The following is a 19,349-nucleotide window of genomic DNA, read 5'->3' as shown; positions in this document are numbered from 1 at the left end:
CTGCGAAACTAATTCTATTTAGTTTTAAACTGTGGTTTGCAAAACCAGTAGATCTTTAAAACACCTCTAAATGAAAAACAAAACACGCAAATCCCAGTACTATTCATTCAGAAGTACCTGAATTTTAATTGTGCTTGCTTTCATTTTGTGAAACCTCTTCCTTTCGATGTATCCTCTGACTGTGGCCTGCACAAGGACAACGTTCCTCCGGGTTTGTAAGTAAGCCATTCTCTGCTGCTTCACAATCAGGTGGGATCGGTAGTGCCGCTGCAGGACAACTGCTGCTCTTCTATAGCTCATATACTGTGACTTACATTTATGCATTAAGTAATAGGATTGCAATGTAACAGTTGCTGCTCTGAGTTGGATGTATCTTCTACGCTGCAGAGCCATCTGAAGAAAAGACTGAATCTTTCTTGCAGCTCTTAGCTGCCTTGCTGTTTTTCTTGCTTTCATAGCTCGGAAGGCAGACTGAATAACTACTATGGCTTGTCTTTGAGCCAAGTACTGTGCCCTCTGTGCACGAGCCCTGAGACACCCCCTGTACCAGCTCTGAACAGCAACTGCTGAGCTCCGGAGCAGTACATAGCACGTCCGGGCTCTCCAGCATCGGAACACGGACTGGATCATTATTGCTGCTGATTTCTGCCTAAGAAAGCGTCTCCTCTCCATGCACATTCTTAGGAATGACTGAATGTGCCGTGCAGCAACATTGGCTTTATACAACTGCCTGGCTTTCCTAGCACGAAAAGCAGCTTGAAGGCAAATGACAGCCTTTCTTATTTCTGCATAATTTCTCGTGGCAGCTTCTCTTGCCATTTTGGCTCTGAACCTCTGCTGTGTGACCGTGGCAGCCCAGCACAGCTGTTTGTAACACCTACGTTGTACATACATGCGATAGCTGGACTGTATTACAAGTGCTGAAACATGCAGGAGTTTCAGTTCCTGACGTGCCCTCATGCCCCTGTATGCTGCTTGGATAACAAGAACAGAATTTCTCATTGTCAGATACTTCTTGCGTTGGTTCTTTCCTTTCAAATAGCATCGGTAGTAGTTCTGTATAAGCATAGCTGCAATTCTCATATTCTGATAAGCCCTTCTATCCCTGAGCATTCTGTAGGATGCCTGTATTGTACTGGCAGCTGAATGCATGTGCTTGAGACTCCTTCTCACCCTGACACCTCTGTACACAGCCTGGATGTGAATAGCTGCTCTGCGGAGAGAGTGATATTCCAAAGCATGCTGCCTTGCCAGAGCCAAAGCTCGGTACCTTCTCTGAAAAACAAGAGTAGCTGCTTTAAGAGAGAGATATCTCTGACGTTCTCTGAAGGCTTTAAAGTTTTTCTGAACCACAGTTGCAGCATGGTGCATTTCTTGCTGTTGTTTTCTCACTTGCATGTCTCGAAAAGCCCTCTGTATACAAGTTGCTGCTTTCTTCAATGAAGTGTAATGCTCTACAGCAATTTTCCTGAGCCTGTGGGCTCTGTACCTCCTCTGTATTAGCTGGGCTGCCCACTGAACTTTCCTATAATGACAGTACTGCCTATACATTCGGTAGTTTCTCTGTATTGTAAGCGCTGCCTCACGTTGTCTCTTCAGGAAGCATCTTATTTTCATTCCTCTGTAGGCAGCTTGAAGAACTAAAACAGAATTGCACAGTTTTAAGTACTTTTCTCTCTCACGCTTCCCTTCCCTGTAAGCTCGATAACGTTGCTGTATGATTACTGAAGCAAGCCTGAGTGCTTGATAAGAAGTGTAAATTTTATGCATTCTTAACATTGCTTGAATAACTGTAGCAGCTTGATGCATTTGCTGCATTTTTTTCCTTACCACAAATCCTCTATAAGCAGACTGTATGATAACAGCAGCATTAAGGAGAGAGAGATATTTTTGACGCTGACTATTTGCTATTTTTGTTGCTCTGTATTTTCTCTGAACTACAATAGCAGCTGACTTAATGGAAAGAAAACATTTTCTTTCAAGGAAAGTTCTAAACCTTCTTTGAATAATCGCAGCTGATACATTCATGGTTCTGAGAAGTCTTCTTGTTTTCATTCCACGGAATGCAGCCTGGATGTGCAGTACAGCATTTTTCACAATCATGTATTTGTGAACTTGTGCATCTCTTTCCTTACAAGCACGGAACCACTGCTGAATCTGCCTCGTTGCAAGCAACAACTTTCTGAAATTCCTCTGTTGTTTGTGCATCCGATAATAGGACTGGATTATTGCTGCTGACTGGTGCATAGTTTTTAGGTCTTGTCGGACTTTCATTCCTCTGTAAGCAGCTTGGAGGATAACAACAGACTTCTTTAGTTCCAAGTACTTTTTGCGTTGTACTTGACCTAAACAAATTGCTCTGTATTGCCTTTGAATTCTTATTGCTGCCATTCTCATTGACTGATACTTGATGCTCATGCAATACATCTTAAACATGGCTTGGATGCAAACAGCTGCTTGGTGCATACACCGAACTTGCCGTCTCACTCTTACACCTCTGTAGATTGCCTGCACTTGGACTGTGACTCTTTTTAAAGACAAATACCTCTGCCTTTGACATTTAGCATGAGTAATTGCACGGTAACGCCTTTGAATGGCTATAGCTGCAGATCTAAGTCTTCCATATTCCTTCTTGACCAAGTAAGATTTGAAGGCAGCTTGTATAGTTGTTGCAGCTTTGTTTAGTTTGTTCAGTTGTCTCCTCACAGTCATCCCACGGTAAGCAGACTGCAAGACTAACACAGCTGCCTTGGTTTGTAGATAAATTAAACGTTGGGTTTTTTTCATACAGTAGGCTCTATAGTATTTCTGAATCACCATAGTGGCTTGTCTTAGTTTCTTGTATTTTAGTTGATTTATGTGCATTCTGTAATAGGACTGAATAATTGTTGCAAGATGATGTTTCTTCTGAATGGTTCTTCTCACAACTTTCCCCCTCCATAGTGCCTGAAGACACACTGCAGCATTTCGCAGATGAATGTATTCTTGCCGTTGTCTCTGGCCTAGAACCGTGGCTCTGTAATGCCTTTGGATGGTTAGCACAGCATGCTTCACAAGCCTGAATTTCTTCACAGCCATGAATTTTCTGAAGGTAGACTGTATCTTAGTAGCAGCAACGTGCTGTCTTTGAATCTGCTTTCGTACCCTCCAGCCACGAAAAGCTGCTTGTAAAGAAAGCACTGCTGCTCTTGTCATCAAGAAGTTCAGTCTTTGTCTCTTACCACCCTTACAATTTCTGTACCACCTCTGAATTACAATGGAGGCCTGAACCATTGCCTTGTGTTTCACTCGTGCAGCGTGAGCTCTAAAGGCAGTCTGAATTTTAATAGCAGCTCTGCATTCAAGTTTGAGCTTTTTGCGTGTTTTATAGCCCCTGTAGGCTGCCTGTAAGCACACAGCTGCTTTTCTAACTTGCAAGAACTCCTGCCTGTGACACTGGGTCTTTTTGCAGGCACGATAATGTTGTTGAATGACAGTGGCAGCACTATAGATGCTTAAGTAGCGTTGCCGGTCCCTTTTCATTCTGTAGCAGGCCTGAAGTAATATTGCAGCCTCCCTCCACCTCTGTATTTGTTTCCTCACAAGATAGCCTCGAACTAGAGCCTGAATTCTTATGCAACCTCTCTTCAATTTCCTATAATCCTCTTTAAACTGAAGAGCACATCTCCGAGAACGATACCTTCTCTGGACATAAAGCACTGCTTCCCTCAGTGCACAGTAATGCTTACGGACTTGCCTCATCTTTGCAAGAGCTTGAATCTTCACTGTGGCATCTCTCAAGTTTTTAAATCTCTTCCGGGCAACATAAGCACGGAAACTGGACTGAATTTTGATCACAGATCTCAGGATACAAGCCTGTCTCCTGGCTTGCATCCCTCTGTAGGCAGACTGGAGAACAATGGCAGCCAGGCGCACCCTCTGGAAAGCAGCACCTGCTTTTTTAGCTGCCACGTGTGCCCTATACCGGGTCTGAATTACAGAAGCAGCATTTTTAATCTCTTTGTATCTTTTCACTTGTTGGTATCTTCTCACATGTGACTGCAACATAGTAACAGATTTTTTTAACTGCAGGAATCTTTGTTTCTCTCGTTTCATTCTCCACAGTGATTGAATAACACAAGCTGCTTTTGCTTGTCTGTACAGCTCTCGTGCCTTCATGCCCCTAAAAGCAGCTTGGAGAACTATCACTGCTGCACGCTTTTGCAAATAAGACTCTCTCTCACCTTTGGCCAGTTTATAAGCTCTGTAATACTGCTGAATTGTCACTATTTTTGCCCTGTTCTCCTGGTAAACATGTCTGGCCAGCTGACCCCTGTACCAAGCCTGAATCTTGATAACACTTTGCTTAACATGTAGATACTGCTTCAGGTCCCTGTGCATCCTGTACCAAGACTGTATGACAAGGGCAGCCCTCTTTCTCTTAGCCAGTTTTGAAGATCGCCATTTTCGGAAATAACTCTGAATCACCAAAGCTGCTTTAATTTTCTGCTGAATTTTGTATTTTCTCCATCTTCTGAATGCAGACTGAATAGTAAGTGCTGAAGACTTTAGGATTTGGTATCTTTGTCGATTTATTTTTGCCAACTTAGTTGCACGCAGATGTCTCTGAATTGTAACTGTAGCCCCAACAATTTGTTTATATGCAGCAACAGACTTCACCATCCTTATCCTCGCTTGTACAAAAATAATACAGTGTCTTAGCTGTAAGTATCTTCTCCTTGCAGAGTATCTCCTCCAATAAGCCTGCAGATAAAAAAAAAAAGAAAAAAAACTTAGTATTTTCTTCATAGTATGTTGAGTTAAGCATGAATGAGGACTGTCATCTTCAGACTAGTTAAGATTTCTTATTCCTATACTTATCAGAACCACAGAGTATTCTGAGTTGGAAGGTGTGACAGCTAACAGCTGCCCTGGAGGCCTCACAGTCATAGATAACCCTTATTAGAACTGGACCAGTCTATGCTGTTAGGGAAAAGTATTAAGCATCCCTAGGAAAAGGCACTGGGAACCAGGAGATTAAAATTCAAACAAGAGATGCCAGCCAATCCCCAGTGAGCACAGATGCAGGCAGTCATTGGCCAGTGAGCTGGGTGTTACCAAATTCAGTCAATTAGGACCAACCACGTGGGTTTTTGAAAGCCATATAAAAGGGAACCATACTCAGTAAAATTTACTATTGCCATGGGAACTTCTGTGTGTCGAGTCACATCCATCTCAACTGTGACAGGAAGGGACCCACAAGGATTGAGTCCTAGACTTGACTGAATGGCCCATACCAGGATCAAACCCTGACATATTGGTGCCATGCTCTAACCAACCGAGCTCATCTCTGGCTCTTAATCCCTAGGAAGTAAATTCCAGAAATCTATTTAAAAAAAAGAAAAAAAGCAAAAGCTAAATGGTTTTTCAGCATTTTCAATTATGGGAAAAGCTTCCATTTGCCCGGGCAACAGCAGATTCCCTTTTACACTATCTGATAAATCAGTGATTCTTTAAAAATGATTCTGAAAAGTCTTAGGAGTGAAATATTTACATTTGGGTAAGTGGTGGTGAAAGCATCATTAGAAACTGAATTAACTGCCCAAACTACCATTGCCATGTCTGCCACTCTGAATGCGCCCACTGCAGGTGACATAATACTAGGAGAATAATTTTAAAATTTTTTAAAGCTTCTTTAAGTAATGCTCAGCAGCTGCAAAGAAGAAAATCTAAACAATCTCATCAGTCCTTATATAAGTGTTTAACATCCTGTGTTTTAGTGCTTATGGTACTCCAAAATAGTCACCAAGAAGGAATAATTGTTAATTTAATAGCACATTACCATTCCTCTCTGGAGGGAAAAACTCACTAAACCTCTCAAAAGCAAAGGGGGGAAAATAATTTTAAAAAATTACATTTCATGAAAGCATTAATTGCTGCAAGCAGCAAAAATGGACCTTAGCAAGGCTCTATTTTAAGAGGTTTCAAGGTATTTCCTTGCTTTAGATTGTATTACCTGAATGACTGTGGCAGATTTATTTCTGGCTTCCTCCAGTTTTGCCCTTTTCAGATTGAAGAGAGTCATCCTGGCCAGGTATCCTCTCCAGTGCTTCTGGATGAAAATGGCTGCCTCCTCTTTCCTCAGGATGCGTCGACGAGCCAAGAAGTTCATTGCAGATTTTTGAATTATCCGAGCAGCTCTGTCCCTTTCCTACAAAGAATAAATTTCCACTGAACATTAGCTATGGAATTTTCACTCAAATCTTTCATTTGAATAACTATCTACATGAATTTCATAAAATTATACTACATATGCACACATAAGATTAATTAATAAAAATAATGCCTGCAAATACTTAAAGGATTTTGGTTTTGATTCCCTCTCCTCCACCAGCATCTGTACTATTAGTTATTTCAAAAGAGTTGTAAAGGGAGTGTTTTGTCATCATCATTAAGGTTGTGTAGATTTTATGCAGTAAAGAAACTGGAGATGAAAAAGCCTAAATATAGCCTCTATCCCTTTCTACACCACAGATTCTCAGAATATTTCACTTGAACACTGTTCCAACATCAATATGTAACCCAGCAAGACACAGTGGTGGCATTAATCAACCTTAAGGTGTCATAGTTTTTAAAACCTTCACTAAATCTGGTATAACTACCAGAAAATCAAGATACAGAACATCAGAACTCATGAAATTCAATTCAAAAGACTGGTGAACCTTAGCTCCTTAACAAAAATAGTAAATCCATGCAGAAGTTTAATTACTCCTCTCATCTTACAGACATTAATAGGAATTAACTACTCCTTTAGTTTTTAGGAAGCAGTGTGACTATTTTATATTTGAAATATTGGGAGAAGAGTTTAAGGAATGACACACAAAAAAGAACAGTAGTCTCTAAACACCTGTAATAACTTCAGAAGTCTAAAAGAAAAGAGGAGTTTAGTAGATTACACCACCAAGGCCACATATTTTGATGATAGAAATGGCACTCATTAGCTTAAATGCCAATATTAGTCCAACAAATCTGTATTTTCCATTGACTTTACATTCTCTTTTTTTCTTAATGTAGAAGCTAGGAATATTGCACAAGCAAAGACTACCTGAGAGAGTTTCAGTTCCCTTTTCATCCTGTACTTCCTCCAAGCAGCCTGAATTAATCGTGCAGCTCGAGTTTCTTGGCGAAGGTCAAGAAGCCGTGAACACAGAAATGAGAGATAGGTGATAACAACCTACAGAAACACAAAACATAGCAGGGTAAGGGCTCTACAAAAGAGCAGAACACATTCACATGAGGGCAAAACACAACTCTAAAGGTATTTTACCTTCTCATCAGGAATTGTATTTGACATGTCTGCATGATGAATCATTGCTGGTATCCCGCCTAGGTCAGAAACTGCAGCATTGATCAGCTGGAAGTTTTGCTTTTCATTGTCCAGGAGTTCCTTGTATAGGACTGAAGGAGTTTCAGCTTTGTAAAGAAAAAACATTAGTCAAATCAAATTTTGCAAAGAAATAGATTTAACATGAACTTCTGTACATCAAATAACTCACTTTGATCAAATGTTTCTTCCACAACATTTAGAGAAGTGTCAGACTCAGATGAGGAGGAAGAGTTTAGTCCCACTGTAACAGTTCTGGAACATTCTACTGTTTGAGTTGTTCGCTGGCACACAGCTTCCAAAGGCATGTAACAGGGGTGATAGTGATGAATCAAATGACATAATACTCTGCCATCTGAGAAACACACTGTGAAGTTTTCCACCTATTAAATAAAATAAAAATTCCTCGAATTTTTGTACTAGTCAATTGGTATAAACTGGATATAGAATTCTTCTCTTGTACCTTTAAATGTGACCAAGTGCATATTATTTTTTAACAAAAAAATTTAAGCATCTAGTGCTTCCTTTGAACATTTACTGTACAGTGACATACAGTTGTGAGAGCCCAGAAACAAAGGAGTTGTGACTCATTATACAGTGAATCTACAAGGGAAACATTTATGAAAGCAAGCTTTCTACAGCAGAATCCCAAATAAACTCCTATAAATACTTTTACACTAGGTTTTCAACACAGAAATAAGTTCTGAATTTGCATCAGTCCTAAGAGCTGTTTTAGTCTTCAGAAAGTAGCAGCTGCTACTGTATTCTGACCAGAGTCAGGTCTCTGACCAGGGTTTCCCTTCCTGGAATAAGCAAACATATCCCTTCTGAAAAAACATCTCTGAGGAGATGAACTGACCTTATCCCAAAAATTAGTTTAGTGTTCAGAGTTTTTATAAACACTGGAAATTCTATGCACAAATACTTTTAAAATGAAGGCTCAGTAAAAGTCCACAAACAATTCCCATTCCAGCAAAAACTGTTCAACTTTTAAAAAGCATTTTTATGCACAAGACTAATTGGAAGGGGAAATTTTTTGCCCAGACTTGTTTAAAAAGAGAGGTGCAGCTAAACTCACAGAACAATGGTTATATCAAATCAGATTAAACAAAGTCCAGAAAATTACAAATAATTACCATTGACTTCTACTGCATATTTGACGGTTTGAAGAACTCTGCTCTGTAAAGAATTACAACAGCACAGGGTATACTTGTGGAAATGTACACAAAATTATTTACCTTGATATTGTAAAATCTACAAACAGCATTAACCCATGCCATCAGCAGCTTCACATTTTCACTGTAGGTTTGAGATGAGATGCTACTACTGTCTTCCTGTATTCTAAAATAATTTGGATAAGTCTTGCTAGCACCCAATAGTGCTTTTGTCCTGTGTGTGTTCTTCAAAAACTCAATTTCTTCTTTTAAATGTTCCACATTCAGAGAAACATCCACCTGTTAGGAAGAAAAACAAAAAATGAACGTGTCAACAGTCTGACATGTCCTGCATTACAGCTGCTGGATACAGAGCATTAGACATGGCATTTTAAAGAGAACCTACACTCACTTCTTAGCAGCATCTGCTGCACAATCAGTAGTGTATAAATCTGGACTTGGCAGCATAGATGGTGGATAAAAAACCATAAATCTACCCTTCCCACTGTTCTGTGTAAAAGAGTTACTGCATTAGTTTATTAACTAATGGTTAGTTTATAAACCATAGTTTATAAACTAATTAGTTTATTAACCAATGTTGGGAGAAGCAGGTGTAATCCCTGTGTAATTTCAATGTGCTCTCAGAGGAAACAATTTCAGAGTCCTGCCTGCAGTTCCACTTAGCCCATGTACCAATCCTCCTCCTTTAAGGGATTCCAAAGGACTTGAGCTGGTTGGAGAACAAGCAGCATATCCACAGGGCTTGGATAAAGCCACTACTCACTCAAGTTACTCCTCTAATCAAAAGTAATGCAACTGTGACACATGCATCAGAAGAACTAACTGAAGGAAATTAACTACTTAATAGTGCAGCAGTATTCAAGAAAGAAAATAATTACATTTTATTTTTATTATATTGTCCTATCTTAGTGATAGTTCTGTGGCAGAAGTTTTTAATATTCTTGCTTTATATATACTTAATTGCACTTACATTCCGGACTACTTAGTGCTGAAATTCCATATCAACTTTTATCTTATTTTGCTTTTCATATATTGTGTTCCTTCCAACTGAATTTGTCAGTTGGACACTTGTTTTTAAAATACCCTCTGACTCAAATTTACTCTTAAAACAGTCTTTTACTATTTTATTTAGAAAACTATTTTATTAAAAAAACTATTTTGACTTCCTCTACTAACTTTTGAAATGTCCATGCCTAAGAAATCTTCATTCTTATTTCAAGGATGTTTCATCAACTGTTTCAGATAAAAGTAAGAAAAAGTAGCAGAGCCTCAGAGATTGCTCTATAATTGTCTATCAGTGTAACCTCAAAACGTCCTTTTCAGTTACTAAGAGTCTACCTGCAGTTTGAGATCAACATTATTTCACTTTTAAGTATCAATTCTGCTACTATATGGCATAAACTCTGTTTTTTCCAAAAACTTGGATGAATGTGTAAGAAAAAGCACAGTTAAAACATTATCCAAGCTGTATTGTAGGGAACAACAGGCAGTTTAGTAAAGTTTACATGGAGCTTTGAATCTACAAAGCAAATCATTTCAGTCTAAAATTTGATTAGTAGAAGCTTTCATAGGCATCAAATATTTCTCAAAGAGTGGTGTTTTCATTATTCCTTTGTAACTAGCAATTGAACAGTACCTGGAAAGCAAAGACAATTTTCCACAGCAGTGCTAATGTTCGTTCTCTGTGTCTATCCACAATATCTCTGGAGTCAATTGAAGCACCTATCAAATAAAACAAGGGATTAAAGTGTGCTGTAGTTATCTGCTGCAATTAAAATAACCCTGATTTCTAGGCCTTACCAGTTTCATCTTTCAAGTGCACCCCTCGCTCTTTAAGGACATTGAGAACAATTTCCACATTATGCATCTTCTGTAGCCGACTTATTGCAGGAACTCTCAGTTGTTTTGAAAGATTCCAGTTTTTGGTAAGAAGCTCCACTGTTCTCCTAACAAAATAAATGCATGATTTAATGCCTCCAATGTGCTCACGAAATATTATATAAAAGAAAATAAATACTCCAATAGAATTCTGTATCAACGCACACAAGACGAATGCCACATTGTAAGTCCACAGCCAGGTTTGTTACAGCAAAATCAAATTCATCGAGTGGAGTTTGAACATGACTGACAGGGAGTCCTAAGAACCCCAGATGGCGGGAAAGGTCACCTTCACCACTCAGGAAGTCCCGGGAAAATGCAAGCAAAAGGTCTTTGCTAGCCTAAAGTTAGAAAAAAAAAAAAACCAAAAAACTCTTAACTCTATAATATTTGTCAATCAGAATACAATTTTCATCCCTTGTACCTCCCAAATCACGTTTCATATTTCCTTGTATAATTCTTAAAATTACATATTCTTTAAAAATTATTTTTAGCAAGTCACATAGCTTTAACTTTTGTCAGATTAAAAACAATAAAAATTATACACTGAGTCTTAGGACAACAATGGAGGAAGACATCAAATCCCAGCTCTCACCTTGAACTCTGCATCCTTACAAAAGAGGCAGGGGTCATGGTCAATCATTCTGGACTGTTTGGCACAATCCAGAAAGCAAACCAGCAGCAGCAATTTTTTCAGTGTGAACTTTGACAAAGCTTCTTCATGACCTGAAATGATAGAACTCAATAAGTGATAGTTTAAAAATTAAGTGCTACAAATAAGTTTTTTGGAACTAGTTGTTACCTTCCCGGTAAAGGTGGGGCACGAGGGGATGTCTGTATTCAGTGGCAATGTCAGGGTTCCACAGCAAGCGATTAAGGATAAATATTGCTAAACCCATAACATCACTATTACTCTCCAAAGCTATCAGTTCTCCATAAATAGTCTAATATGAAAGAAGGGGAAAAAAGCAGAAGCAAGTGTTAAAAGTTGCCTTAAATACTATGTGATTTTGTGAATATACATTATTGTTATAATTTATCTCTAAAATAATGAATGGAAATTTATGTCTGAATACCAAACAGTTTTCAAGTCAGTCCCTAAAAGGTAAAGTCAAAGGAAATTTTAGAAGATTTAATCTCATTTAAAAACACATATCTATGTCTGAGAAATCAATCAGGAGTTTCTTTAAGGCCACCACATTCTTCTCCAGTTTAGTAAAGTGAAATTGATAGGGAAACACTTTTGTGTTATTTGCCATGGAATTAACTTCCACTATCCTCGATTAAATATTTTACTTCTTAATAAGATAATCACTATTTTAAAGCAAGTACATTGTAACAATTTAAAACATATGCATCATGCTATAACTGAATTGAACATACCTGAATTAGTATGACAGAAAATGCAAAGAAACACAAAACAACCTCTACTAAAAAAATTGCTAAGTGTGCTTTAAACTTAGATTATAGACTATACACAGTGAACTTACCTCTAGCCCTATACGCAGCCATAAAGGGTTGTAAGATAAAAGCCAATTAAGGATTTTCTGCCTTTCTCCTGCAAGAAAGCATTTTCTAATATTATATCCAGCAAACATTTCAAATTAATGCAAACATTTCTATTAACCAGTTTCAGATTAAGCAAACTCAGTGCGTGAGTAACCCTGCTCCTACTTACAAGAGGAGAGGATTCCAGGTCTCAGTCCTCTTACCTATGTCTTTCCAGAGGTGCCTGTCCCTGCGGACCAGCAGGCGCCTGGTTTCGATCTCTACCTCGAGTTTCTGGATGGCTCTGACCATGCTTTCAGAGGTGAACAGGCGGCAGGCCTGGCGCCGCAGCCTGTTCAGCTTACGGCGAGCTGTGTACGCTTTTAGAGATGCCTCATCTTTCGTGGGTGCCTTAGGAAGGCTCCTTTTGTGATGGTTCTCTTCCCCCAAGATAAGGGCAGCTGCATTTACTGTTTAAACATGCACAAAGAGCAAGCATTTACATCTCAAATAAAGGTAGCTTTGCACACTTCATTTATTTTTTCCCTTCTTTAAACTGACTTTTTTTATTTTTATCCTGATCCTTCAGAAGCTTGTCAGCTGTTGCACTACACATATGTTGTCAAGTACAAGAATACTAGTCAACTATTAAATATAAGAACACTTATTTCATAAGTGAGCAGTGCTAGGAATTCAGTTTTAAGATTAATGGTTCTATCTTCAGTTTTTTCAAGTGAAGCTAAAGATAGTGCAAAAAGTAGGTTATCCTTTTAGTAAAGTGCCAGCTATATTTTCCAGCAGGTGGGGATTCCCCACTCACCACCCACTGAGGAGTGCCACAGCCACAAATTACAGCACATTCTTGGTGCAGAGCACCCTCCCCATGCAGGGGTGTGGTGTGCTTGCCATGAGCTAATGAGCCATCCACACTTATCAGAAGGAGGAAAATATGACAACATATTGTTAAATGTGTGTTAAATGAGTACTACTACTTGTTAGAGTTAATAAAGTATGTAACACAAATCTTAAGAAAATTAGAAGACAAAATTATTGATCTCTTACCTTGTGAGGTATTTGTTTTTACATTGAAGTCATCAGGGGTAAGTACAAAATTTAACCACCACGTGAAACCTCGTTGCTGCTTCTCCTTCCAGCGTTCATCATAAAACATGTTTTTAGCAGCAAAAGGCATCGGGTGCCTAGGGATGACTTAGGAAAAAAAAAAAAAAGGCAAAACAACAAAAAGCTTAAGTCTTTGCAGTTCTTGAAATGTTGATAATATATATGCATTTCATTCTGGAAAGCATTAATGTTTGACACTCCATTTAGCACTATAGCCGAAAAAAGTAGGTTGCTAAAATCTTCAGTGACTTGTGGATCAGGGGCTGTTAAATAAATTTCAGCCACAAAACATGGCTTAAGTAGTTACAGCCCTAGAACTAAGACAAGATATCTAGAACCCTAGAAGCAATGGAGTAAACTTAATTGAACTGCATTACATTCAGGAAGAACCATTTTATAGATGCATTTTTCTGATTAGATTAACTTAGTATTCTTAACTGCAAAATTTTTATCTTGTTGGGAAGAAATTTTCTCTTCTGAGATATTCTGTTACTGCTTTAAAATGTTATCAGATCTGGAAGAGGCATTTAACCGATAGCCATCACTAAGCTGGGAGCAGAATTGTAATAGAGATTTTACACTTACAGGTCTGGAAAAAAGTACCATTTAGTTTTAGCTGACCATGTACTGCAACAAATTTTCTTATAAGTAATCAAAACAGATCACAAAAGTTTGCATATATCATTCTACTAAGTATTGATTCATTTCAGGTACTATCTTCTGTTTCCTCTCAGCTCTAACCAGTTAGGTCTTACCTGACACCAGCAGTACAATTGTGATATACTGTTCAGTGTTCTACCAAACACCAGCAGTCTACCTACCTGTTCTCAGTGGTTTCACAAATGTCAGGTGTGACTGTGCCAATCCAGGGACAGGTTTACTAATTCTCTTGGCAGCTTTAGATGTCTTCTGAAGTGAAGAACCTACAAGCATTAACACACAATTATCAACAGCAAATATATCAGTGAAAGTTAACGTATTAGTCACTTTTAAAGTACAGAACTAGAGTAACCTCCATGAATCATTCAAAAGATATTGATGATTTAAAAAGGGGAGGAAGGAAGGTGTGTGAATGCAGGAAACTACAGACTGCCAAGCCCCATGTCTGTGCCTGGGAATATCATGGAACAGATCCTCATGGAAGTTCTGTTAGAGCACATATGACAAGCAGGTGGTTCAAGACAGTGAATGGAGCATGGCTTTACTAAGGGCAAATGGCCCCTGACCTGTCTGGTGGCCCTCTGTAGTGCAGTGGTTGACACAGTCAACAAGGGAAACTGATTGATGTCATCTACCTAGAGCTCTGTAAAGCCCCCCACACAGACCCACATGGCATCCTCATCTCCACACTAGAGAGATGTGGATAAGGAATTTCAGCCTGAGGGTCCATGGCTGTATGCCCACATGGAGGCTGGTGATGAGCAGTGTCCCTCAGGGATCTGTCTTGGGACTGTCCAGCACACCCTTGGCATGTCTGCAGGTGACCTGAAGCTGAGCTGTACAGGTGACACAGATTGTGAGAAGAACCCAGAGAGAGCAGCCCTGCAGAGGAGGAATTAGGGGTTCTGGTGGATGAGATGCTGGATATGAGCCAAGAGTGTGCACTCACAGCACAGAAGGCAAACTGAATCCTGGCCTGTGTCAAAAGAGGGGTGGCCAGAGGTCAAGGGAGGAGATTGTTCCCCTCTACTCTGCCCTTGTCCAGCCCATCTAGCTTTATCCTAATGGATTATTAGAAAAAACTGGTAGATAACACACTTTTTCCTCTGCATAGCGATACTTTCAGCACCCTGTTTTTATGCAAACCATCTTAAAAAGCCTGACATTGAAGTGCATTACTGAAAGCTCCAAATCAAATCCAGATCACAGAACAGATCATTTAACTGAAGAAAGCAGGATGTGCTATTTTGATCTGAAAGTCACAATTCATTTTTCCTGGTAAATTTTGCAAATTAAATATATATTTAAGTTCCAGACCTTCATTCCCTTCACATTCCAGAACATATTTGGGGTTGGAACAGTTAGAAAACTCCAAATATACTGAAATGCAAGTACCAGCATTTTCTGATCTTCAAGCCACAAAGTACTGGCAACCAATAAGGCAGAGAGAACTACAAAAGGCTGACTTATCTCAGACAGTAAAAAGCAAGCAGAATGAAAAAGAGGAACTTCTTTACTGAAAGGGTGGTTAAGCTGCCCGGGAAAGTGGTGGAGTAACCATCCCTACAAGTGTTGAAAAGGTGCATGGATGTGGCACCTAGAGTTATAGTTTAGTGGTGAACATTGTGGTGCCAAGTTAATGGTTGGACTCAATGTTCCAAGCACTCTTTTCCAACCTTCATGATACTACTTTTGAAAATATGTGACAACGGCAAGGAAGGCACATTCACAATGGTAAATGTACACGTGACAAAATCTTGTGCAGTCAGTTTCCAGAAAATTCAATTTATGTAACAAGGTCTCTGCTCAAGAGCTTTTAGATATTTTACCTATTATTGTCACTAACAAATTTACACATGAATAAAGTAAATTTGAAGTCAATTATATAACCAAAACTGTAACCTAGTTTTGAGTTTCTTAAAACACAGATACCTAACAAATTGCAAAAGCCCTCATATCAGAGATATGAAATATTGCCGACTGTTGCTGGACATTTCAGTTTGCTTTATACATTTCCTAATCAAAGGATCTTTGAGAAAATGGTAAAAGAAGGAAACGCTGCTCACCAGCTTTCTTTCTCTGCCCCACTCTCTCTCCACTCATGGGTTTGAAGGCCGATGGTCCTCTGGTCGTGCGTGTTTGATTGTCTGTGCTAGAGGTAAGAGCTCTCTTTCTTTTCACCTCTTCCACATGCACTGGAGCTGTAACTCTATTTCCTACACATGTTTCACTTTTCCTCTTACGACAGGTAGAAGTTGATCCAGTAGGAGATGAATTTACCTTGTCATTGTGACACTTATTTTCAGATGAAAAGGGAGCTGTAACTGGCAGGTGTTTAGATGTTTCTGCTTCCATATGTCCAGGCACCACCTTAGCACATCCTGCAATTGCTTTATTAAGGCATTTTTTAGATTTTGGCTGGTGGGTTTCTGTTCTTGTTTCTTCAGCAGCACCACGCTTACTTTTTATGACAGTGGCAGAAAGAATTGGACGCTTTTTTGTGCATTCTTTCTGAGAGGGATTGTCAGTCTGAAGTACCTCTGCAGAAGGATAACTGCAGTGATGTTCCTTGGGTTTATCACAATCAAATGCCTGTGATTTTACTTTATGCAGCTCAGAGACTTCATTTAAATTACGTTCTATGTGAACATGTGTTTCTGTCTCTACACCTCCATCTTTTTTCCATTTTGAGGGTTGAAATCTCTTAACAACATAAGTCTGTGTGGTGGACGATATTAATGCTGCCTCAGGCTTAGGAGTCTTTGATGGCTTATCTGACAAACTGTCCTTCACAAACTGATCAGGTGACAGAATTGGAAAAGGCTTTTCTATTACATCTATATCCACTTGATAATTGTCATTTACAAAAGCATCTGGACTTAAAATTCTCCTTGTACTTAAAACAGGTGCAGAGGCTGAGTGTTCTAGAGTGGAAACTGGTGAGAGTGTAAAATTAAGAACCCCTCCATCAGTTGAAATTGGCAATTGTGCTAATCCAGCAAAACTGGAAGCACTTTCAGGTTGCAATTGACTGTGGTCAGTAACACATTTATTGATGGTACAGATGTCTGCCTCAGGCAACAACTCCTTATTTCCAGAGGCAGCAATGTCTGCAAATGCAGTAGACCTTCTCAGGGCAAGCGGCGTGTGAACAGTACTGCCGTGTTCCTTGGGCACTGATGCAATGGGAGATGGAGGTAGCTGATTCTCTGAACCAGCAAGAGGGTCATTTCCTTGCGATGTACTATTCTGCACTGTGTTCTGATTCTCACATGACTGAAGGGGACTTCTAAGTCTATCCACCTTCTGAGAAACCTGAAATGTTTTATTAACATTTTCAATTTCTGAAGTACTCTTCTTAACTTTTACTGCAGATGTTGCTGAAGAGTTCTTCTTTTTTAATGCATCCCAAAGACTCTTCTGAAAAAGAGCCATACATAAAAGTTAGTGTGCTCAGTTTCTAAATTCTACATGTAAAAGTAAACATTACTAGCTTACCCATTCAAAGTTTAAAAAGACTATAAAAAGAACTCCTGATCAAAAATTCACAATACCTTATTTGCAGGTTTGAAAACATTTATTTGGTCATGTTTCAGTTTTATTCTTTAAGCTGTAGTTTATCAGTACCTACTTTCCGACCCAGCTAAAAAGAGTTGAGGACAATGGGCATTTCCACAGCATCATTTATCACTTTATAGTCCTCTGTCACTGAATTTTCTAGTACTAAAACCAATATTTGCATCAGAGATGCCAAAGTAACAGAATTAAGGTACAATAAACACACACTCACCCTTTTCTTCGGGGGCTGCTCAGCAGCACCAAGGAGCACAGCTTGATGTTTTACAACATCGTTAACAACAAAAGACACTAGTTCTCTGATTTTTCCTTCTTCTAATGGTGTCCACGTGACAGAAACAAATATTCTTTGTCCTGCCTATTGGAAAAAAAAACTTAATATTTAGCATTTATGTACACTTTGGTAATTTAAAATCAAGTAATCAAGTAAACAATGAGCAGCATATAGAACATATATTATGACAACATGAAATTATATCAAATTTTAAAATGTTTAAATGAGTTTTCCCTCTTTGGCATGTAAATTTAAGCAACTCCTATCAAAATTGTCGTCTTACTGATAGGTCATATACCTCTGAATCAAACTATGCAACCTCTATCAAAAATGTTGTCTTACTGAAAGGTCATATACCTCTGAATCAAACTACAGTGGAAAACAAGAAGGAATACATATAACACATAGTAGAAGGAGAAGATTTGTGTAAAGGTGAGAAGAGGAAATGACATAATTTTTTGCATGTATTAACCAAATAAGTCCTCCAGAGAAATTCTGAGAGAATTATGGCAGGACAAATAATCAGAGGTTGATTAACTTAGGACATTAGCGAACCCTAAATATAACTGTAAATATTTTTAGCCAAATTTGACATACAAGTCCTTCAACAAAAAGTAAGACACTGCAAATTATCAAGGAAGTCATGAAGGTTTCTAATCATTAATTTCTAAAGGAGCATATCATTCAAGTACTCTGCAATGAGGTGTCACCTTGGTTTTATAAGCCCATTGTTGCAAGAGATGTCCAGAGTGTTTCTTCCTCTCTCACAAACACTCTAGACAGTCTAGATAATTGTAGCTATATGTTCGTCTAAATGGTTCTTTTAAAAACTGGCACCGATTGGACTAGCCACAGTGTACTTTCCTTTAGGCATCGTAAATGTTTAATCCTATTTTAAGCATGCCTTGCACTCTGTTGTACCAGCTAATGAACGTGCAGAACAGCAAACCGGCATCCCCTTCCCTCAGCTTTTTTCCTCAACGTACGCCCTGAAACTTGTTGACAGGTCTCTGTCTTTAGAGCAGCACTCGCAAAGAGCAGCTGCTTTCATTTTGTTTTTATCCTCACCGCAAACGCCTCTGTTGAAGCAGGCTGCGCGCCTTTGCACCGCGGCCGGCCCGGCCCGAGGTCCCGGCCCCGGCCCGAGGTCCCGGCCCCGCCCGAGGTCCCGGCCCCGGCCCGAGGGCCCGGCCCCGCCCGAGGTCCCGGCCCCGCCCGAGGTCCCGGCCCCGGCCCCGGCCCGAGGTCCCGGCCCCGCCGCCCCCGGCTGCCGCACGGCCCCACACGCTCCGGCCTCGGCGGGGCCGCAGCTCCGGGGCCGCGGCCGCCCCACGCCCCGCACGGCTGGGGCTGTCCCGGGCAGCTCCTCCCGAGCTCCTGCCCGTGCCCTGCCGCGTCTCCCCGTACCTCCACAAAGAAGCGGCGGTGCTCGATGCTGAAGCCCCTGGCAGCGGCCGGGAAGCGGTCGATGACCACGTCGGCATCATCCTCATTGGGGTTGTCGATGGCCAGCAGACGCGTGCGGGAGGCGCCCACACGCAGGCGGCCGAAACTGAGGAAGGGCGGCCGGGAAAAGTAGCTCAGAACCAGCACGGCGGGGTCCTCATCCGCGTCCTCCTCACCGCCGCGCAGGGCCCAGCGCCGCCGGCCGAGGTTGCGGTCCCCCCGCGCCGCTGCGGCGGCAGAGCCCGCGGCCATGGCCGGGCAGGCGCGGAGCAGCGGCTCCGCACGGGCAGCGCCGCGCCAACCGCCGCTCGCGCTTTCAAATCCACAGCTCCGCCAATCGCCGCGCGGATCGCCCGCGCTAGTACCG

At 40.4% G+C, this 19,349-nt stretch overlaps 1 protein-coding gene across 3 annotated transcripts in view; it reads right to left on the bottom strand.

The window, feature by feature from the left end:
- The window catches only part of ASPM (assembly factor for spindle microtubules), a 30,039-nt gene extending 10,730 nt beyond the window's left edge, over window positions 1–19,309 (bottom strand). For 2 of the 3 annotated variants that reach the window (XM_085585958.1, XM_031505598.3), the window contains exons 1-18: window positions 18,944–19,309; window positions 17,477–17,620; window positions 15,753–17,106; window positions 13,848–13,949; window positions 12,967–13,113; window positions 12,129–12,374; window positions 11,907–11,974; window positions 11,219–11,360; window positions 11,012–11,142; window positions 10,582–10,757; window positions 10,339–10,484; window positions 10,175–10,260; window positions 8,602–8,817; window positions 7,536–7,746; window positions 7,307–7,452; window positions 7,085–7,213; window positions 5,996–6,190; window positions 118–4,743 (exon numbers count right to left, since the gene is read on the bottom strand). In XM_085585958.1, the coding sequence (XP_085442084.1) occupies window positions 118–4,743; window positions 5,996–6,190; window positions 7,085–7,213; window positions 7,307–7,452; window positions 7,536–7,746; window positions 8,602–8,817; window positions 10,175–10,260; window positions 10,339–10,484; window positions 10,582–10,757; window positions 11,012–11,142; window positions 11,219–11,360; window positions 11,907–11,974; window positions 12,129–12,374; window positions 12,967–13,113; window positions 13,848–13,949; window positions 15,753–17,106; window positions 17,477–17,620; window positions 18,944–19,234 (8,556 nt within the window). In that variant the 5' untranslated portion in view covers window positions 19,235–19,309. The remainder of the gene's footprint in view (window positions 1–117; window positions 4,744–5,995; window positions 6,191–7,084; window positions 7,214–7,306; window positions 7,453–7,535; window positions 7,747–8,601; window positions 8,818–10,174; window positions 10,261–10,338; window positions 10,485–10,581; window positions 10,758–11,011; window positions 11,143–11,218; window positions 11,361–11,906; window positions 11,975–12,128; window positions 12,375–12,966; window positions 13,114–13,847; window positions 13,950–15,752; window positions 17,107–17,476; window positions 17,621–18,943) is intronic. The other variant, XM_085585959.1, reaches the window with a different exon arrangement.
- Between the last annotated feature and the right edge of the window lie 40 nt (window positions 19,310–19,349).

This window comes from Lonchura striata, chromosome 8, assembly GCF_050655825.1.
Source record: "Lonchura striata isolate lonStrDom1 chromosome 8, ASM5065582v1, whole genome shotgun sequence".
NCBI classification, from domain to species: Eukaryota; Metazoa; Chordata; class Aves; order Passeriformes; family Estrildidae; genus Lonchura; species Lonchura striata.
The sequence above is the reverse complement of the archived record's forward strand: the minus strand, read 5'-3'. Positions and strand labels throughout refer to the sequence as shown.